Genomic DNA, 19,634 nt, shown 5'->3' on the forward strand with positions numbered 1-19,634 from the left:
ATGGCCCCATTCATTCTTTCCTTTACACGGATCAGTCGTCCTGGTCCCTTTGCAGAAAAACAGCCCCAAAGCATGATGTTTCCACCCCCATGCTTCACAGTAGGTATGGTGTTCTTTGGATGCAACTCAGCGTTCTTTGTCCTCCAAACACGACGAGTTGAGTTTTTACCAAAAAGTTATATTTTGGTTTCATCTGACCATATGACATTCTCCCAATACTCTTCTGGATCATCCGAATGCTCTCTAGCAAACTTCAGACGGGAATGGACATGTACTGGGTTAAGCAGGGGCACACGTTTGGCACTGCAGGATTTGAGTCCCTGGCGGCGTAATGTGTTACTGATGGTAGGCTTTTTTACTTTGGTCCCAGCTCTCTGCAGGTCATTCACTAGGTCCCCCTGTGTGGTTCTGGGATTTTTGCTCACTGTTCTTGTGATCATTTTGACCCCACGGGGTGAGATCTTGCGTGGAGCCCCAGATCGAGGGAGATTATCAGTACTCTTGTATGTCTTCCATTTCCTAATAATTGCTCCCACAGTTGATTTCTTCAAACCAAGCTGCTTACCTATTGCAGATTCAGTCTTCCCAGCCTGGTGCAGGTCTACAATTTTGTTTCTGGTGTTCTTTGACAGCTCTTTGGTCTTGGCCATAGTGGAGTTTGGAGTGTGACTGTTTGAGGTTGTGGACAGGTGTCTTTTATACTGATAACAAGTTCAAACAGGTGCCACTAATACAGGTAACGAGTGGAGGACAGAGGAGCCTCTTAAAGATGAAGTTACAGGTCTGTGAGAGACAGAAATCTTGCTTGTTTGTAGGTGACCAAATGCTTATTTACCACCATAATTTCCAAATAAATTGATTAAAAATCCTACAATGTGATTTTCTGGATTTTTTTCTCTCATTTCGTCTGTCATAGTTGAAGTGTACCTATGATGAAAATTACAGGCCTCTCTCATCTTTTCAAGTGGGAGAACTTGCACAATTGGTGGCTGACTAAATACTTTTTTGCCCCACTGTATGCTTGAAAATACAGATAAAAATGAGGCATCTTGCACATTTACAGAAATATTGATTCATGTGCACGGTCGCTGTCAAATATATCTAGTAAAGTAAAACACATAAACGTATTAATCCTAGGCCTACTCTCCAACAGTGTCCCATTGACATTTAGACACAGATGTTCATGCATGTCAGTCCACTTTTTTTTATAGTGAATCTTTTTCTCACATTTATGTATGCGCGTCTTCATATACTGACACATTCAAGTCTCATTCCTAGGGCTACCGTAACATATTTATTTAGGCAATATTGTTATGTTACACTGTACAGCCGAGGAAATACAAGAGAGCGCTGTGTAGTGATATTGTCTGTCTACCCCTTCAGGTGACCCAAAACCAGGAGAATGTGTTGGACTTGCAGTGGTTGGAGCTGCCAGATATGCCCACTGAGGATCTGGACCCCCTGTCCAGAAACATGGCCCTGCACCTCCGCAAACTCATAGATGAAAGAGATGAATGTGCAGAGGTTGGTATTGAAGACGGTCTGAAACACACCCAATTACGACTTTTAAAATCAACTGTATTACTCACAATACCTTTAAAAGTAAAATATATATATATATTTTTAAATTGGACCTTTATTTAACTAGGCAAGTCAGTTAAGAACAAATTCTTATTTTCAATGACGGCCTAGGAACAGTGGGTTAAATGCCTGTTCAGGGGCAGAACGACAGATTTGTACCGTGTCAGGTCTGGGATATGAACTTGCAACCTTTCGGTTGCTAGGCCAACACTCTAACCACTAGGCTAATGATGCAGCTGTACATTTATATGTACCTAATGAATATATATATATATGTATATCATTCAGACTTGATTTGTGTTCTTTTTACACACAGCCAATAGGCTGACAGAGTTCTTCTCCACCCTCCTCCAGGCGATCGTGGAGCTGACCCAGGAGAGGGACTACCTCCAGTCCCAGCAGCCCTCTAACTACCTGGGTTACCCCAACCCTGAGAGGACCGACCTGGGCCTGGGAGGACCTATCTGCCGGCTGTCCAAAGAGGACCGGCAGCATCTGGCTGTGGAGCTGGCTGACACTAAAGCCAAACTGAGACGCTCGCGACAGGAACTGTGAGTCAGGAGAAGGAAATCTCTACCATGACAGGCTAGAGTTACATGCTAGAGGCTAGATTTTGGGATATTTTGGCATTTAACATATTTGTTTTATTTAGACAAATTATTTTCCAAGATTTTAGCTTAAGTTTTACTATAAGCCCTCTTTAATTACAATGTAGATTTGTCTGAACAAATTGATTTGCCAACCAAATGTATGCTGTGTCTCTCCCAGGGAGGAGAAGACTGAGCAGCTGATGGATAACAAACATGAGGTGGAGAGGCTGGATCTAGAGATGCAGAAACTCAAACAGGAGGTGCAGATTTCCTCTTTTACTTTGGCTTCCCTGTGTCCCCCTCACACTCCCCCTCTTTCTTCTCCTCACTCTCTTTGCCTGTTTATCTCCTTCTCATGCTCTCCCCGTTTCTTTCCCTCTTACTCTCTCCCCTGGTTTCTCTTGCTCACAAACATGCTCTGAGACCCAACTTTACCCTCTTTTTCCAGTCAGGAAAAATGGTTCCCAGACATTTCAAATCTTGACCACAAATTACATGCTAGAAAGCATGTCACATTTATTCTGTCTTCGGCTAAAAATGTCTCCTGTGAACATTCTGATGTCACATTATCAAAGACAGTACCATTTTAAGATATTCCCATGAGACCAGCAAATTCTAAAATAGAAAGATTTCATAACTAGTTTTGTCATAACCTCGCTGCAGATCACATCTAGTCCATAGTGTTGTGTGTGTGCCATTCGGAGACCAGCTCCATTGTGTGTGTTTGTGACTTGTGCAGAACATGCAGTTACTTGCAGAGGCGAGGTCGGTGCGTGCGTACAGGGATGAAGTGGACGTTCTGAGGGAGAAGGCAGCCAAGGTGGACAGACTGGACACAGAGTTGAGCCGCTGCAAGGAGAGGCTACACGACGTCCACTTCTACAAGACACGAGTCGAGGTGATTCACACTGATCATTCAATTTCATTGAATAAACGTTGTGACTCACCATCAATTTAATGACACCTGAAATCAAATAATACTGTACATTTAAGGAAAAGAACCTGGTGAAGGAATTTGCCAAAACGAGTTGGGTTTAATAATAAAAGTATCATATCTTCAGCATGCTCCACTGTTCATGCACCTTTTGTTTAGCCTATCTCATCTGTCAAGACACACTGAGTACAGGATGAGGTGATTGGTGGTGCATATTAAGACCCATAAACCTTAGCAGCACGTCTTCCATGTCTCTGGGTCAAATTAGTTCCACTACATTGACTACAACATTGACTAGAACCCCTGCTGTCTCTTTCACAGGGGAACAATGGCATCTCCTGATCAGCAGAATGACCAGGCCAAGGGTTTTATGGGTTTGTCCAGGCATGGGTCTCCACAGCTGTCAGTGGCAGGCCTCTGAATCACTATGTCCCTCTGTCTCCATCTCAGCCTCTGACTCATTATATTTCACACACTTCATCTTACTGTGTGCTTGTTTGAGATCGGCTAAATTGCAGTGGAATCCCTGATCTACGACTCACTTTGAATCCCCAATTAACTACTCATTATGTGATCAAGATGAGCAAATTTGCACAGCGTATTGCTCAGGCCGATCTCCTAAAACACGCTGCATATGTCCCCCTGTTTCCATCTCGTTGTGTCTGTCTGTATTAAATGTGTCTACAGGAGCTGAGAGAAGATAACGCCACTCTGATGGAGACCAAAACCCTGCTGGAGGAGCAGCTGGGAGCCTCCAGGAGGCGTTGTGACAAACTACATGAGCTGGAGAAGGAGAACCTGCAGCTACGCTCCAAACTACGCGACGTGGAGATGGTGAGAAAATTCAAGCTGGTGTCTACCATTGACTGGATCACGCGGTCTGTGTGTGTCTTTGCCCTTTTGACAATACTGAGTTACACATCCACCGTAATTGTTGGACCTATTCTGGAATTGAAAATGTAACAAGAAAATAGTTGAACACTAACAAAATATGGTCAGGGTTGGCATAATAGTGTGAAAAGGATATGTGTGTGTCTGGCCCACTCTGCTGTCCCTCTCAGGACCGGGACATAGATAAGAAGCACCTGGAGGGGTTGATAGAGGAGAACATGCTGCTGGAGATCTCTCAGAAACAGAGCATGAACGAGTCTGCCCACCTGGGCTGGGAACTGGAGCAGCTGGCCAAGAACAACGACGACAATGACAGTAAGGGGACACACACACACTGCAGAGAGCCCATATTAATCCTCTTCCGTTAGCTGTTGATGGCATTTTTGGATGAAAAAGGGCTGAAAAGACAGACCATATATTAATATATTTTGGTGATAAAATGACTTCATATATTTTGGTGATAAAATGACTAAATATATTTTGGTGATAGAATTACTCTGCATCTGCCTCAGTTTTACATTAATCACAAAGCATTGCTCACTCTTCTGTCAACAAACTGTATACCATGATCACATGCACAGAACATCTCCAAATACAAGATGCCAGACAGTTTTTTAAAAAATAGGATAAAATTTATTCACAAACAGAACTGAACAAACACCCCTCTCTTCCCCCCCGTGCAGTGCACAAGTCGTTTGTGTTTGAGCTGAACGAGTCTGCGTCGAGCCGTCTGCTGAAGCTGGAGAAGGTGAACCAGGGTCTGCAGAGCACCATCCAGGAGCTCAGAGAGGCTTCACTAAGTCTGGAGAAGGACCAGCTAAACACCATGGAGTTGGAGAGAGAGAACCAGGGCCTCAGCAAAAAGGTACTGTACACACTGATTTGACAGATGCTACTTTATGCTGGTCCCACATGCTTTATAGAATGGCAGTCTGTGTTGTGGCATACTATGCTGGTCCCACATGCCCTATATAGAGAGTCAGCAGAATGCATTGCAGTATGTATTGTGGTGCAGTTAACTGAATGAGGGTGGGAGCAGAGCAGCATATACTGAGTGCTATCTTTCTCTATTCATAGTATATGTCATTGTCCCAGCACTGGATGTTTTGAATGTACATATCTCTTACACATACTTCTGACATATTGAGCTTTCATATTGATGACGTCTTTGATGTTGATTGATTAATTGAATCTATTTTGTCTGGTTTCTATCATGATTGTCATCCATTTTGTGTCTTCTATAGCTGGAGCTTATGCAGACCCTGCTGGACCAGGAGAAGCAGACCACCCAGGACATGGAGTGTCTGGAAGAAGACCTGCTCAAAGACGAGCAGAAACTGGAGAAGACTCTGGAGAGACTACAGGCAGACAAGAACAGACAGGCGCAAAGTGTACTTCTACCTTTACACATGCTAAATGCACCATTTCATGGCCCGGAGGAAAACTTCCGGGTCCTAACTGTCTGTGGCATGTTGTCCTCAGTGGTCCCTCTTATGTCCTCATTTTGCCACCTGACTGTCTTTATGTGTGTTCCCCAGATCTCAGAGCTGGAGCAGGAGAAGGAGCACCTGAGTCAGGCGGTGAGTTCCCTGCGTCAGCACGCCCAGGTTGACAGCGAGGCCCGATTCAGGGAGGTGGAGACAGAGAACCGCGTCCTCCACCAGACCATCACCAACACCGGAACCAAGCTGGCCCGGCTAGAAGCCCAGGGCAAGCAGGCCACCAAGGAGCTGGAGACACTGAGGGAGAGGGGGGAGGAGCTGGAGAGGGAGACAACACATCTGGAGAGGAGCAAGGAGCAGCTGCAGAGGGAGGTGAGGGAGGTCTTGCACTTGTTTCTCCAATATTTGCAGCTATTTTGTTTATGTTTTACTTGCAGTAATTGTGAGTTGCAATCAGTGCATTCAACTTAGGTAATTAAAACGACTACATGTCACGATCGTTGCAATGCCTGAACTGTAAATTTAAACGTAGGTGGCCTCCCTGAAGATCACATGTGACCGGGCTGAGGCCCTGGAGAGAGACAACACCAGCCTGGAGCAGGACAACCGGAGGCTGAAGAAGCAGGTGGATACAACCCAGAACGTGAGCCTGCGCCTGGCCACGCTGGAGAATGACCACTGCCTCTTGGACGATGAGAACCTGGAGCTCCGCCGCACCGTGGAGTCCCTCCGGCCAGCTGCCGTTCGCCTGGCCCAGCTCCAGCAGGAGAACAGGGAGCTGGAGAGGGAGAGGGAGGATCTGACCCGCTCTGTGGAGGAGCTGCTGTCCCAGAGGAAGAGGGCGGAGCGGCTGGAGCTGAGCATCGGCAGCCTGGGCCAGGAAAACCAGAGGTTACAGCAGAGCCTGGAGAACAGTTCCACTAAGATCCAGGGGCTGGTGAGGGAGCTGAGGCAGGCGGAGACTGAGACCGGGGTTCTGAGACGGGAGCTGGAAGAGGTGCGCCTGGCGGGGAAATGCCTGGAGGTGGTGGAGAAGGAGAAGAGGGGGCTGGAACAGGAGCTGGGCCAGTCAGAGAAGGTACGTCGTTTGTTTGTATGCTACATGTATACTGTAATCAAATCAAATCAAATTTATTTATATAGCCCTTCGTACATCAGCTGATATCTCAAAGTGCTGTACAGAAACCCAGCCTAAAACCCCAAACAGCAAACAATGCAGGTGTAAAAGCACGGTGGCTAGGAAAAACTCCCTAGAAAGGCCAAAACCTAGGAAGAAACCTAGAGAGGAACCGGGCTATGTGGGGTGGCCAGTCCTCTTCTGGCTGTGCCGGGTAGAGATTATAACAGAAAATGACCAAGATGTTCAAATGTTCATAAATGACCAGCATGGTCAAATAATAATAAGGCAGAACAGTTGAAACTGGAGCAGCAGCACAGTCAGGTGGACTGGGGACAGCAAGGAGCCATCATGTCAGGTAGTCCTGGGGCACGGTCCTAGGGCTCAGGTCCTCCGAGAGAGAGAAAGAAAGAGAGAATTAGAGAGAGCATATGTGGGGTGGCCAGTCCTCTTCTGGCTGTGCCGGGTGGAGATTATAACAGAACGTGGCCAAGATGTTCAAATGTTCATAAATGACCAGCATGGTTGAATAATAGTAAGGCAGAACAGTTGAAACTGGAGCAGGAGCATGGCCAGGTGGACTGGGGACAGCAAGGAGTCCTCATGTCAGGTAGTCCTGGGACATGGTCCTAGGGCCCAGGCCAGTTGAAACTGGAGCAGCAGCATGGCCAGGTGGACTGGGGACAGCAAGGAGTCATCATGTCAGGTAGTCCTGGGGCATGGTTCTAGGGCTCAGGTCCTCCGAGAGAGAGAAAGAAGGAGAGAAGGAGAGAATTAGAGAACGCACACTTAGATTTACACAGGACACCGAATAGGACAGGAGAAGTACTCCAGATAAACAAACTGACCCTAGCCCCCCGACACATAAACTACTGCAGCATAAATACTGGAGGCTGAGACAGGAGGGGTCAGGAGACACTGTGGCCCCATCCGAGGACACCCCCGGACAGGGCCAAACAGGAAGGATATAACCCCACCCACTTTGCCAAAGCACAGCCCCCACACCACTAGAGGGAAATCTACAACCACCAACTTACCATCCTGAGACAAGGCCGAGTATAGCCCACAAAGATCTCCGACACGGTACAACCCAAAGGGGGGGGGGGGGAAACCCAGACAGGCCGACCACAACAGTGAATCAACCCACCCAGGTGACGCACCCCCCCCAGGGACGGCACGAGAGAGCCCCAGCAAGCCAGTGACTCAGCCCCCGTAACAGGGTTAGAGGCAGAGAATCCCAGTGGAAAAGGGGAACCGGCCAGGCAGAGACAGCAAGGGCGGTTCGTTGCTCCAGAGCCTTTCCGTTCACCTTCCCACTCCTGGGCCAGACTACACTCAATCATATGACCCACTGAAGAGATGAGTCTTCAGTAAAGACTTAAAGGTTGAGACCGAGTTTGCGTCTCTGACATGGGTAGGCAGACCGTTCCATAAAAATGGAGCTCTATAGGAGAAAGCCCTGCCTCCAGCTGTTTGCTTAGAAATTCTAGGGACAATTAGGAGGCCTGCGTCTTGTGACCGTAGCGTACGTATAGGTATGTACGGCAGGACCAAATCAGAGAGGTAGGTAGGAGCAAGCCCATGTAATGCTTTGTAGGTTAGCAGTAAAACCTTGAAATCAGCCCTTGCTTTGACAGGAAGCCAGTGTAGAGAGGCTAGCACTGGAGTAATATGATCAAATTTTTTGGTTCTAGTCAGGATTCTAGCAGCCGTATTTAGCACTAACTGAAGTTTATTTAGTGCTTTATCCGGGTAGCCGGAAAATAGAGCATTGCAGTAGTCTAACCTAGAAGTGACAAAAGCATGGATTAATTTTTCTGCATCATTTTTGGACAGAAAGTTTCTGATTTTTGCAATGTTACGTAGATGGAAAAAAGCTGTCCTCGAAATGGTCTTGATATGTTCTTCAAAAGAGAGATCAGGGTCCAGAGTAACGCCGAGGTCCTTCACAGTTTTATTTGAGACGACTGTACAACCATTAAGATTAATTGTCAGATTCAACAGAAGATCTCTTTGTTTCTTGGGACCTAGAACAAGCATCTCTGTTTTGTCCGAGTTTAATAGTAGAAAGTTTGCAGCCATCCACTTCCTTATGTCTGAAACACATGCTTCTAGCGAGGGCAATTTTGGTGCTTCACCGTGTTTCATTGAAATGTACAGCTGTGTGTCATCCGCATAGCAGTGAAAGTTTACATTATGTTTTCGAATAACATCCCCAAGAGGTAAAATATATAGTGAAAACAATAGTGGTCCTAAAACAGAACCTTGAGGAACACCGAAATGTACAGTTGATTTGTCAGAGGACAAACCATTCACAGAGACAAACTGATATCTTTCCGACAGATAAGACCTAAACCAGGCCAGAACATGTCCGTGTAGACCAATTTGGGTTTCCAATCTCTCCAAAAGAATGTGGTGATCGATGGTATCAAAAGCAGCACTAAGGTCTAGGAGCACGAGGACAGATGCAGAGCCTCGGTCCGATGCCATCAAAATGTCATTTACCACCTTCACAAGTGCCGTCTCAGTGCTATGATGGGGTCTAAAACCAGACTGAAGCATTTCGTATACATTGTTTGTCTTCAGGAAGGCAGTGAGTTGCTGCGCAACAGCCTTCTCTAAAATCTTTGAGAGGAATGGAAGATTTGATATAGGCCGATAGTTTTTTATATTTTCTGGGTCAAGGTTTGGCTTTTTCAAGAGAGGCTTTATTACTGCCACTTTTAGTGAGTTTGGTACACATCCAGTGGATAGAGAGCCGTTTATTATGTTCAACATAGGAGGGCCAAGCACAGGAAGCAGCTCTTTCAGTAGTTTAGTTGGAATAGGGTCCAGTATACAGCTTGAAGGTTTAGAGGCCATGATTATTTTCATCATTGTGTCAAGAGATATAGTACTAAAACACTTGAGCGTCTCTCTTGATCCTAGGTCCTGGCAGAGTTGTGCAGACTCAGGACAACTGAGGTTTGGAGGAATACGCAGGTTTAAAGAGGAGTCCGTAATTTGCTTTCTAATAATCATAATCTTTTCCTCAAAGAAGTTCATGAATTTATCACTGCTAAAGTGCAAGTCATCCTCTCTTGGGGAATGCTGCTTTTTAGTTAGCTTTGCCACAGTATCAAAAAGGAATTTCGGATTGTTCTTATTTTCCTCAATTAAGTTAGAAAAATAGGACGATCGAGCAGCAGTAAGGGCTCTTCGGTACTGCACGGTACCATCCTTCCAAGCTAGTCGGAAGACTTCCAGTTTGGTGTGGCGCCATTTCCGTTCCAATTTTCTGGAAGCTTGCTTCAGAGCTCGGGTATTTTCTGTGTACCATGGAGCTAGTTTCTTATGAGACATTTTTTTAGTTTTTAGGGGTGCAACTGCATCTAGGGTATTGCGCAAGGTTAAATTGAGATCCTCAGTTAGGTACTGTAGTTGTGTAGTATTACGCCCTCCTGGCTGCACAATGAACTTCCTTGATGGGATAATACAAATGTAATTCAACTAAATTGAACGGAAATTATTTTAAGGAGAGGAAGCAGCTGGAAAAGGAGGCGCGACGTTTATGGCAGCAGCTGGAAGTGAAGGAAGAGGTGCTGGAGGAGAGTGCTCTAAAGCTGGCCTCATTAGAGAAGGAGGGCATCACTAAGGAGAAGGAGCTGGAGAGGTTAAAGGAGGTGGCTGGGATGGTCAAAGAGCTGGCGATTCAGAACAAGGAGCTGCAGAAACAGGCCACCATCGACAAGAGGACCCTGGCCACACTCCGAGAGGTATGTATGGGGAAGAGGTTGGAGGATAATGTACAATAGGTTGAAGTGCTAGGTGTACCATACTAGGGTTGAATATTTTCAAATGTATTTTACAAATGTTACATCCCAAGAATAAATCCCTTTTTCCCGAGTGTATTCCGGTATTTACCACACTAACAAGAAATGTCATTCTAAAGCATATAACATTTACATTACATTTAAGTCATTTAGCAGACGCTCTTATCCAGAGCGACTTACAAATTGGTGCATTCACCTTATAAAATATACTACCTGAGCATGATGTGCCATACATTAAGGACATTTTATGAGCCCAAGCGAATTTAGTAAGTTACATCAGTAAGGGATCATAGCTTTGACCTGGATTCACCTGGTCAGTTTGTCATGGAAAGAGCAGGTGTTCTTAATGTTTTGTACACTCAGTGTATAGTTTACGGCACATTACGCACGACAGAAAACATAAACACCCATAGACGTCAAATCAAATCAAATCCAATTTTATTTGTCACATACACATGGTTAGCAGATGTTAATGCGAGTGTAGCGAAATGCTTGTGCTTCTAGTTCCGACAATGCAGTGATAACCAACAAGTAATCTAACTAACAATTCCAAAACTACTGTCTTATACACAGTGTAAGGGGATAAGGAATATGTACATAAGGATATATGAATGAGTGATGGTACAGAGCAGCATACAGTAGATGGTATCGAGTACAGCATATACATATGAGATGAGTATGTAGACAAAGTAAACAAAGTGGCATAGTTAAAGTGGCTAGTGATACATGTATTACATAAGGATGCAGTCAATGATGTAGAGTACAGTATATACATATGCATATGAGATGAATAATGTAGGGTAAGTAACATTATATAAGGTAGCATTGTTTAAAGTGGCTAGTGATATATTTACATCATTTCCCATCAATTCCCATTATTAAAGTGGCTGGAGTTGGGTCAGTGTCAATGACAGTGTGTTGGCAGCAGCCACTCAATGTTAGTGGTGGCTGTTTAACAGTCTGATGGCCTTGAGATAGAAGCTGTTTTTCAGTCTCTCGGTCCCAGCTTTGATGCACCTGTACTGACCTCGCCTTCTGGATGATAGCGGGGTGAACAGGCAGTGGTTTGGGTGGTTGATGTCCTTGATGATCTTTATGGCCTTCCTGTAACATCGGGTGGTGTAGGTGTCCTGGAGGGCAGGTAGTTTGCCCCCGGTGATGCGTTGTGCAGACCTCACTACCCTCTGGAGAGCTTTACGGTTGAGGGCGGAGCAGTTGCCGTACCAGGCGGTGATACAGCCCGCCAGGATGCTCTCGATTGTGCATCTGTAGAAGTTTGTGAGTGCTTTTGGTGACAAGCCAAATTTCTTCAGCCTCCTGAGGTTGAAGAGGCGCTGCTGCGCCTTCTTCACGACGCTGTCAGTGTGAGTGGACCACTTCAGTTTGTCTGTGATGTGTATGCCGAGGAACTTAAAACTTGCTACCCTCTCCACTACTGTTCCATCGATGTGGATAGAGGGGTGTTCCCTCTGCTGTTTCCTGAAGTCCACAATCATCTCCTTAGTTTTGTTGACGTTGAGTGTGAGGTTATTTTCCTGACACCACACTCCGAGGGCCCTCACCACCTCCCTGTAGGCCGTCTCGTCGTTGTTGGTAATCAAGCCTACCACTGTTGTGTCGTCCGCAAACTTGATGATTGAGTTGGAGGCGTGCGTGGCCACGCAGTCGTGGGTGAACAGGGAGTACAGGAGAGGGCTCAGAACGCACCCTTGTGGGGCCCCCGTGTTGAGGATCGTAGCTATGCTCTCTTGGGTAAATAAATTAAACTAGCTCCAGTAGGCTAATCTTTTGTGGGACTTTATTACCGTACTTTATTGTATTATATTGGACTGGAATTATGCATATTGTTCAAACCATGAAGCTGGGTGAAGGACATGCGGCCTACTAAGTCACAATTATAGTCTAGGGTATATTTACTTTTTATATAAAAGGGCCTATTTTACATTTTTATAATTAGTAGGCTGAGGCATATACAGTGCATTCGGAAACTATTCAGACCCCTTGCCTTTTTCCACATTTTGTTATGTTACAGCCTTATTCTAAAATGTGTAAAAAATATAAATCATAATACTCATCAATCTACACACAACATCCTATAATGACAGTGAAAACCTGCCGTTTCTACTTGTAGAATCACAATGCTCGTCAGTGGCCGAGAACTTGACTTTGAGCCAATCAGAGAGCACAAAATTCCACCTAGGGAAGCCTAACAAAAAAAAGATAGCAGTTTTGAAGCTGCAGTAAAGCCCAGGTGTAATTATATATAATAATATAATAATAATATATAATAATAATATATGCCATTTAGCAGACACTTTTATCCAAAGCGACTTACAGTCATGTGTGCATACATTCTACGTATGGGTGGTCCCGGGAATCGAACCCACTACCCTGGCGTTACAAGCACCATGCTCTACCAACTGAGCTACAGAAGGACCACCACCTTTTCATCAGAATTGTAACTACAACAATAAAGCTGCATAATAAAATGTTTTATCTAGAGAGAGTCTTTACATCTTTTACATCTAGCAAAGGAGTTTTGTGCTTGAAGTATGTTTTTGTAAGGTTTAGTTTGATAATAAGCACCTGCTCACTAGTTAGCTTGCTAACTGAGCTAAGCAGTCACACACACTTCATATAAAATGAATGGAGTGTTCGGTGCAGCACAATGCACACAACACTAAATGCTCTACCAAGCTAGCTATCTACTGTTAGCAAGATGATGAAGAAATAATTTAATTCACTATTCCCCATACTGCCAGTGTCAGTCTGCTTTCTAGCTAATGTTAGCATTGCCATTTAGCACAACATCGCTGGCTAGCTATTCCACCGACTCTGGGCAGCTAACAGGCAGCTACTTCAGTCAAAAACCAATCATTGTCATTTAATTATAATTTTGCTAGCTACTCTAGTTGTGGCCATCTGGTTTGTATCAACAAGGGCTTACTACAAATTCTAGCTGGCTAGCAACAAAATTAGCGTAGGTTGATAGTTAACTTAACATCAGCTGTAGCAGGCGTAAGACAAACGAGCTAGTGCCACATTGTGGCCTGGAGTATTAAACTAAGCAAATCTGAGGTCAAACTCTTCTATATGAACAACGACAAGGTAACTGCCGACACTGGGCAGAGTTGCTAAGTACCTATCGCCAGTCAGATTTCTCAGTGTGTCTGACTGTTTGTTAGATAGGTCAATAGAGTCAGGGTTTTATTGTGTGTCCTGTCCAGGACCTGGTGAATGAGAAGCTGAAGGTGCAGCAGCAGTGGAACGAGTTGGAGATACTGAGCCACGAGCTGGAGAAGATTGGCCTCAACAGAGAGAAACTACTGCAGGGGGAGAACAGCTGTGAAGAGAAGTAAGTAGCTTTACACTACCAGCATGCATCACACTACCAGATTTTCTACAGTATATCTACCACAGTGGCGGTCAGTGTCGTTTAAGATGAGGGAAGACGAAGATGATTTTTTCATGAGCATAATCTTATTTCTATTACAACATATTGGATGACTGTCATTCATATTCCATTCAACCAGTTCTATGTAACAGAGAGGTTCATGATGCTCACATTTTCCCTATGCCCATCATGAGGTTGCTACAACCTAGCCTATGAATGAAAGTTTACAACGTAGGTGCACACAGATCGAGAAACAAATTTGAGGTGACAGACAGGGACACATGGGACAGACGGTGATATTCAATACCGCCATGCGCACTCTTGCCTGCATCTAGTCTATATAGAGTGTAATTATTAGTCCAACAGTTGCAAACAAGAGTTTCTATTAGACAAATTCAGGTATGTTTATCCCTGTTTTGTTCCATTTGCTTCCGTGTTAAGAAACGTTTTTCAACAGAATCTGCAGAAAGAATACACCCCTGATCACGCGTAAACACAGTAAACTTTCATAGCAGCCAAGTTGTATTCAAATATAATTTTATTTGTCACATACACATGGTTAGCAGATGTTAATGCGAGTGTAGCAATGCTTGTGCTTCTAGTACCAACAATGCAGTAATCACCTAACAACTACACACAAATCTAAAGGGGTGAATGAGAATGTACATGTAAGTATATGGATGAGCGATGGCCGAGCATCAAAGGCAAGGTGCAATAGATGGAATAAAATACATTTGTCATATCACATGTACAGTTGAAGTCGGAAGTTTACATACACTTAGGTTGGAGTCATTAAAACTCGTTTTTCAACCACTCCACAAATTTCTTGCTAACAAACTATAGTTTTGGCAAGGTAGTTAGGACATCTACTTTGTGCATGACACAAGTCATATTTTCAACAATTGTTTACAGACAGATTATTTCACTTATTCACTGTATCACAATTCCAGTGGGTCAGAAGTTTACATACACTAAGTTTACTGGGCCTTTAAACAGCTTGGGAAATTCCAGAAAATGATGTAATGGCTTTAGAAGCTTCCGATAGGCTAATTGGCATCATTTGAGTCAATTGGAGATGTACCTGTGGATGTATTTCAAGGCCTACCTTCAAACTCAGTGCCTCTTTGCTTGACATCATGGGAAAATCAAGAAATCAGCCAAGACCTCAGAAGAACAATTGTAGACCTCCACAAGTCTGGTTCATCCTTGGGAGCAATTTCCAAATGCCTGAAGGTACCACGTTCATCTGTACAAACAATAGTACGCAAGTATAAACACCATGGGACCATGCAGCCATCATCCCGCTCAGGAAGGAGAGGTGTTCTGTCTCCTAGAGATGAACGTACTTTGGTGCGAAAAGTGCAACTCAATCCCAGAACAACAGCAAAGGACCTTGTGAAGATGCTGGAGGAAACAGGTACAAAAGTATATATATCCACAGTAAAACGAGTCCTATATCGACATAACCTGAAAGGCCTCTCAGCAGGGAAGAAGCCACTGCTCCAAAACCGCCAAAAAAAGCCTGACTACAGTTTGCAATTGCACATGGGGACAAAGATTGTACCTTTTGGAGAAATGTTCTCTGGTCTGATGAAACAAAAATAGAATTGCTTGGCCATAATATCCATCGTTACGTTTGGAGGAAAAAGGTGGAGGGTTGCAAGCCGAACATCGCAATCCCAACTGTGAAGCATGGGGGTGGCAGCATCATGTTGTTGGGGTGCTTTGCTGCAGGAGAGACTGGTGCACTTCACAAAATAGATGGCATTATTAGATGAGGAAATGATGTGGGTATATTGAAGCAACATCTCAAGACATCAGTCAGGAAGTTAAAGCTTAGTCTCAAATGGGTCTTCCAAATGAACAATGACCACAAGCATACTTCCAAAGTTGTGGCAAAATGGCTTAACAACAAAAAAGTAAAGGTATTGGTATGGCCATCACAAAGCCCTGACCTCAATCCTATAGAAAATTTGTTGGCAGAACTGAAAAAGCTTGTGCGAGCAAAGAGGCCTACAAACCTGACTCAGTTACTTACACCAGCTCTGTCAGGAGGAATGGGCCAAAATTCACCAAATTCAACTTATTGTGGGAAGGTTGTGGAAGGCTACCCGCAACGTTTGACCCAAGTTAAACAATTTAAAGACAATGCTACCAAATACTAATTGAGTGTATGTAAACCTCTGACCCACTGGGAATGTGATGAAATAAATAAAAGCTGAAATAAATAATTATCTATACTATTATTCTGACATTTCACATTATTAAAATAAATTGGTGATCCTAACTGACCTAACACAGGGAATTTGTACTATGATTAAATTACAGGAATTGTGAAGAACTGAGTTTAAATGTATTTGCCTGAGGTGTATGTAAACTTCCGACTTCAACTGTATATACTGTAAGATATGTAAACATTATTAAAGTGGCATTATTTAGAGTGCATTGTATAAAGTGACTAGTTTTTAGTTAGTGGCCAGTGATTGGGTCTCAATGTAGGCAGCAGCCTCTCTGAGTTAGTGACCGCTGTTTAACATTCTGATGGCCTTGTGACAGAAGATGTTTTTCAGTTTCTCAGTCCCAGCTTTGATGCACCTGTACTGACCTAGCCTTCTGGAAAGTAGTGGTGAGAACAGGCAGTGGCTCGGGTGGTTGATATCCAGGAGTGGCTCAAGAAGAAGCACATTAAGGTCCTGGAGTGGCCTAGCCAGTCTCCAGACCTTAATCCCATAGAATATCTGTGGAGGGAGCTGAAGGTTCGAGTTGCCTAACGTCAGCCTCGAAACCTTTATGACTTGGAGAAGATCTGCAAAGAGGAGTGGGACAAAATCCCTACTGAGATGTGTGCAAACCTGGTGGCCAACTACAAGAAACGTCTGATCTCTGATTGCCAACAAGGGTTTTGCCACCAAGTACTATGTCATGTTTTGCAGAGGGATCAAATACTTATTTCCCTCATTAAAATGCAAATCAATTTATAAGCAGGGGATCAAATACTTTTTTCCCTCACTGTACATCCCGTTTGAGTTTTTGCCTATAAGACGTAAGGAGCAAGATGGCGTCATGGTCGGATTTCCGAAAGGAGGGCGGGGGAGGGCTTTGTATTCATCACGGAAGTTGGAATAGCAGTGGTTGAGGGTGTTGCACGTAGGGCAATCCAATATGCTTGAATAATTTAAATGTTCTCAAATTTGCTTTGTTAAAATACCCAGCTACAATAAATGCAGCCTCAGGATGTATGGTTTCCAGTTTACATAGAGTCCAGTGAAGTTCCTTTAGGGCTGTCTTGGTGTCTGCTTGAGGGGGAATGTACACAGCTGTGACTATAATTGACAAGAATTCTCTTGGTACGTAAAAAGACCGGCACTTGATTGTAAGGAATTCTAGATCGGGTGAGCAGAAGGAATTGAGTTCCTGCAGGTTGTTATTACATCATGGGTTGTGTAATGCATTCATATTTATACACTTCCTCTTCCCAGAGAGGGGTTCATCTGTGTCGGCATGATGCTGCATGAAGCCTGGTGGCTGAACTGATTCTGACAACATATCCTGTGAAACAGAATGTTATCATCTCTGATGTCTCTCTGGAAGGCAACCCTTGCTTGGATTGTGTCTACCTGGTTGTCAAGAGACTGGACATTGGCTGGTAGTATACTCGGGAGCGGTGTGCGATGTGCACGTCTACAGAGCCTGGCCAGGTGGCCGCTTTTTCTTCCCCTTCTGCGGTGTCGTTGTTTTGGATCACCTACTGGAATTGGCTCCATTGTCCTGGGTGGTGGTTTGAACAGAGGATCCGCTTCTCGCATCTATACGCACTCCTTCTTGCATCTGTACGCTCTCCTCCTCTCACCTTTTCCCTTCACTTGTGGACTTCAATGCACAACACATCCAGCTGTATGTGACCAGGCAAAAAAAACTTTCCAAGCCAAACCATATCATAACCGCTACACACAGCCTACATCGTTGTCACCATATTAGCTAAAGTCATGTCATAGTCAACATAGCTACAATCATGCAGTAATGTTAGTGTATAGTCAGTAAGCAGTTTAGTACTTACACCAGTGGGCCCCGGTGGCAATAAATTAGTCAAACCAAAAGCATTCCTTGACTTGGAAGAGTTCCAGTGTTGTTGTTTAGTCATAGACAGCTAGCTAATTCTATTTGAGCAGGGTGTTTGAGTAGGATAAACTAGCGAGCTGCATTTGCTAGCTAAGTAAGTGAAACTGAACATGAAAAATTACTGTCTTGCTTCTCCTTTATTTTGGAAGAAATTGATTTGTTCAAAACTGTTTAACTATTGTCTTTCGCTGAGTCAATTACTCACCACATTTTGTTCACTGCAGTGCTAGCTAGCTGTAGCTTATGCTTTCAGTACTAGGTTTATTCTCTGATACTTTGATTGGGTGGACAACATGTCAGTTCATGCTGCAAAAGCTTTGATAGGTTGGAGGACCTCATCTGGAAGGTGTCATAATTACTGTGTTAGTCTATGGAAGGGGTTGAGAACCATGAACCTCTTAGGTTTTGTATTGAAGTCAATATACCCAGAGGAGGACGGAAGGTAGAGCGCTGTTGAAGCTACTTTAGACCTAGACCTTCATTGCAAAATAGTGTTTTAATCAATTTTTTGGTGGTGTGTTTATATTTAGTATAGTTTTATCTAAAAATGAATTATTTATTTTTTAAACTATTTTTATGAAATTCGCTGAGGATGGTCCTCCCCTTCCTCCTCAGAGGAGCCTCCACTGATATACCAGAATACATAATTTTACATTTGAGTCATTTAGCAGACACACTTATCCAAAGCGACTTACAGTTGCGACTGTAAGTTTAAAAAAAAAAATGATGGGGAAAGACATGTATTTTTTATTTTTGGGGAGGGGCAAGAGACCAGTGGCAGCAGAATGTGCTCGAGTTGGGATGTAGGGTTTGAGCATAGCCTGAAGGTAGGGAGGGGCAGTTCCCCTTGCTGCTTCGTAGGCAAGCACCATGGATATGAGCCTCGAGTGGTATCATACTACCAAATTCTTTACAGCTACACTGTCCCAGTATGCCACCACACTACCATTGTCTCAGACACATAACCACGTGTAGGCCTCAATATCCTACCCTCATAAAACTGCAGCCATTTTGTAATATTTTTTTACATGGGAAATTAGTGTTTTTGAGTATTTTGTAGTAGGTATTTTTGTAATTTATTGCATGTGTGTGTGTGCTGAAATGCTTCTTGGGCCCTTGTGAAAATATGTGTTCCCAATGTCCACTTTGGATGAGGAACAGGGGTCATGTTGGGTTTTGTAAAGCTCAAAGAAAAGGGGCTTTTCATGTTAAGCCAGTGTTATTTGCTTTAGTGGTTGCTGCCCAACCTTCCTACCTACCTACTTCCTGTGCCAGGTATAGTGGGTGAGTCCGGGTTTATGTTCAAAAGTGTGTTGAAAGTGTTTAATCTCTATTTATCTCCGGCTTTATTTCTTCATATTGTATTTTGGTTCTCTATTTCTACTGGTGTGTGTGTGTGTGTGTGTGTGTGTGTGTGTGTGTGTGTGTGTGTGTGTGTGTGTGTGTGTGTGTGTGTGTGTGTGTGTGTGTGTGTGTGTGTGTGTGTGTGTGTGTGTGTGTGTGTGTGTGTGTGTGTGTGTGTGTGTGTGTGTGTGTGTGTGTGCGTCCCTGAATACTCCTTTCTAAAGGTGGTCAGAATAACTACAGGGGCACATGTGCAGTGTTCTATTATAACCAATTTCTAAGACTTTTTGGGGAATGGCTAAATTACAGGGGAAAGATGTTTTCCATTCCTGTGTGGCTTGCAGCAGTTCAATTTTCCCTGGAAAACAGAGAATCTAGTCCTGCCGGGTGAGGTAGCATACAGTCAAGTC

The 19,634-nt window shown here is 44.0% G+C and overlaps 1 protein-coding gene across 1 annotated transcript in view; it reads left to right on the top strand.

Annotated features, from left to right (window-relative positions):
* LOC124046596 (protein Daple-like) overlaps positions 1 to 19,634 on the top strand; it is a 111,464-nt gene that overhangs the window by 69,656 nt on the left and 22,174 nt on the right. The window contains exons 7-18 of the mRNA XM_046367145.1: positions 1,384 to 1,524; positions 1,936 to 2,132; positions 2,350 to 2,431; positions 2,911 to 3,069; positions 3,793 to 3,939; positions 4,167 to 4,311; positions 4,680 to 4,861; positions 5,241 to 5,387; positions 5,535 to 5,810; positions 5,971 to 6,516; positions 10,071 to 10,310; positions 13,595 to 13,722. Coding sequence (XP_046223101.1) covers positions 1,384 to 1,524; positions 1,936 to 2,132; positions 2,350 to 2,431; positions 2,911 to 3,069; positions 3,793 to 3,939; positions 4,167 to 4,311; positions 4,680 to 4,861; positions 5,241 to 5,387; positions 5,535 to 5,810; positions 5,971 to 6,516; positions 10,071 to 10,310; positions 13,595 to 13,722 — 2,390 coding nt within the window. The remainder of the gene's footprint in view (positions 1 to 1,383; positions 1,525 to 1,935; positions 2,133 to 2,349; positions 2,432 to 2,910; positions 3,070 to 3,792; positions 3,940 to 4,166; positions 4,312 to 4,679; positions 4,862 to 5,240; positions 5,388 to 5,534; positions 5,811 to 5,970; positions 6,517 to 10,070; positions 10,311 to 13,594; positions 13,723 to 19,634) is intronic.

This window comes from Oncorhynchus gorbuscha, linkage group LG10, assembly GCF_021184085.1.
Source record: "Oncorhynchus gorbuscha isolate QuinsamMale2020 ecotype Even-year linkage group LG10, OgorEven_v1.0, whole genome shotgun sequence".
NCBI lineage: Eukaryota > Metazoa > Chordata > Actinopteri > Salmoniformes > Salmonidae > Oncorhynchus > Oncorhynchus gorbuscha.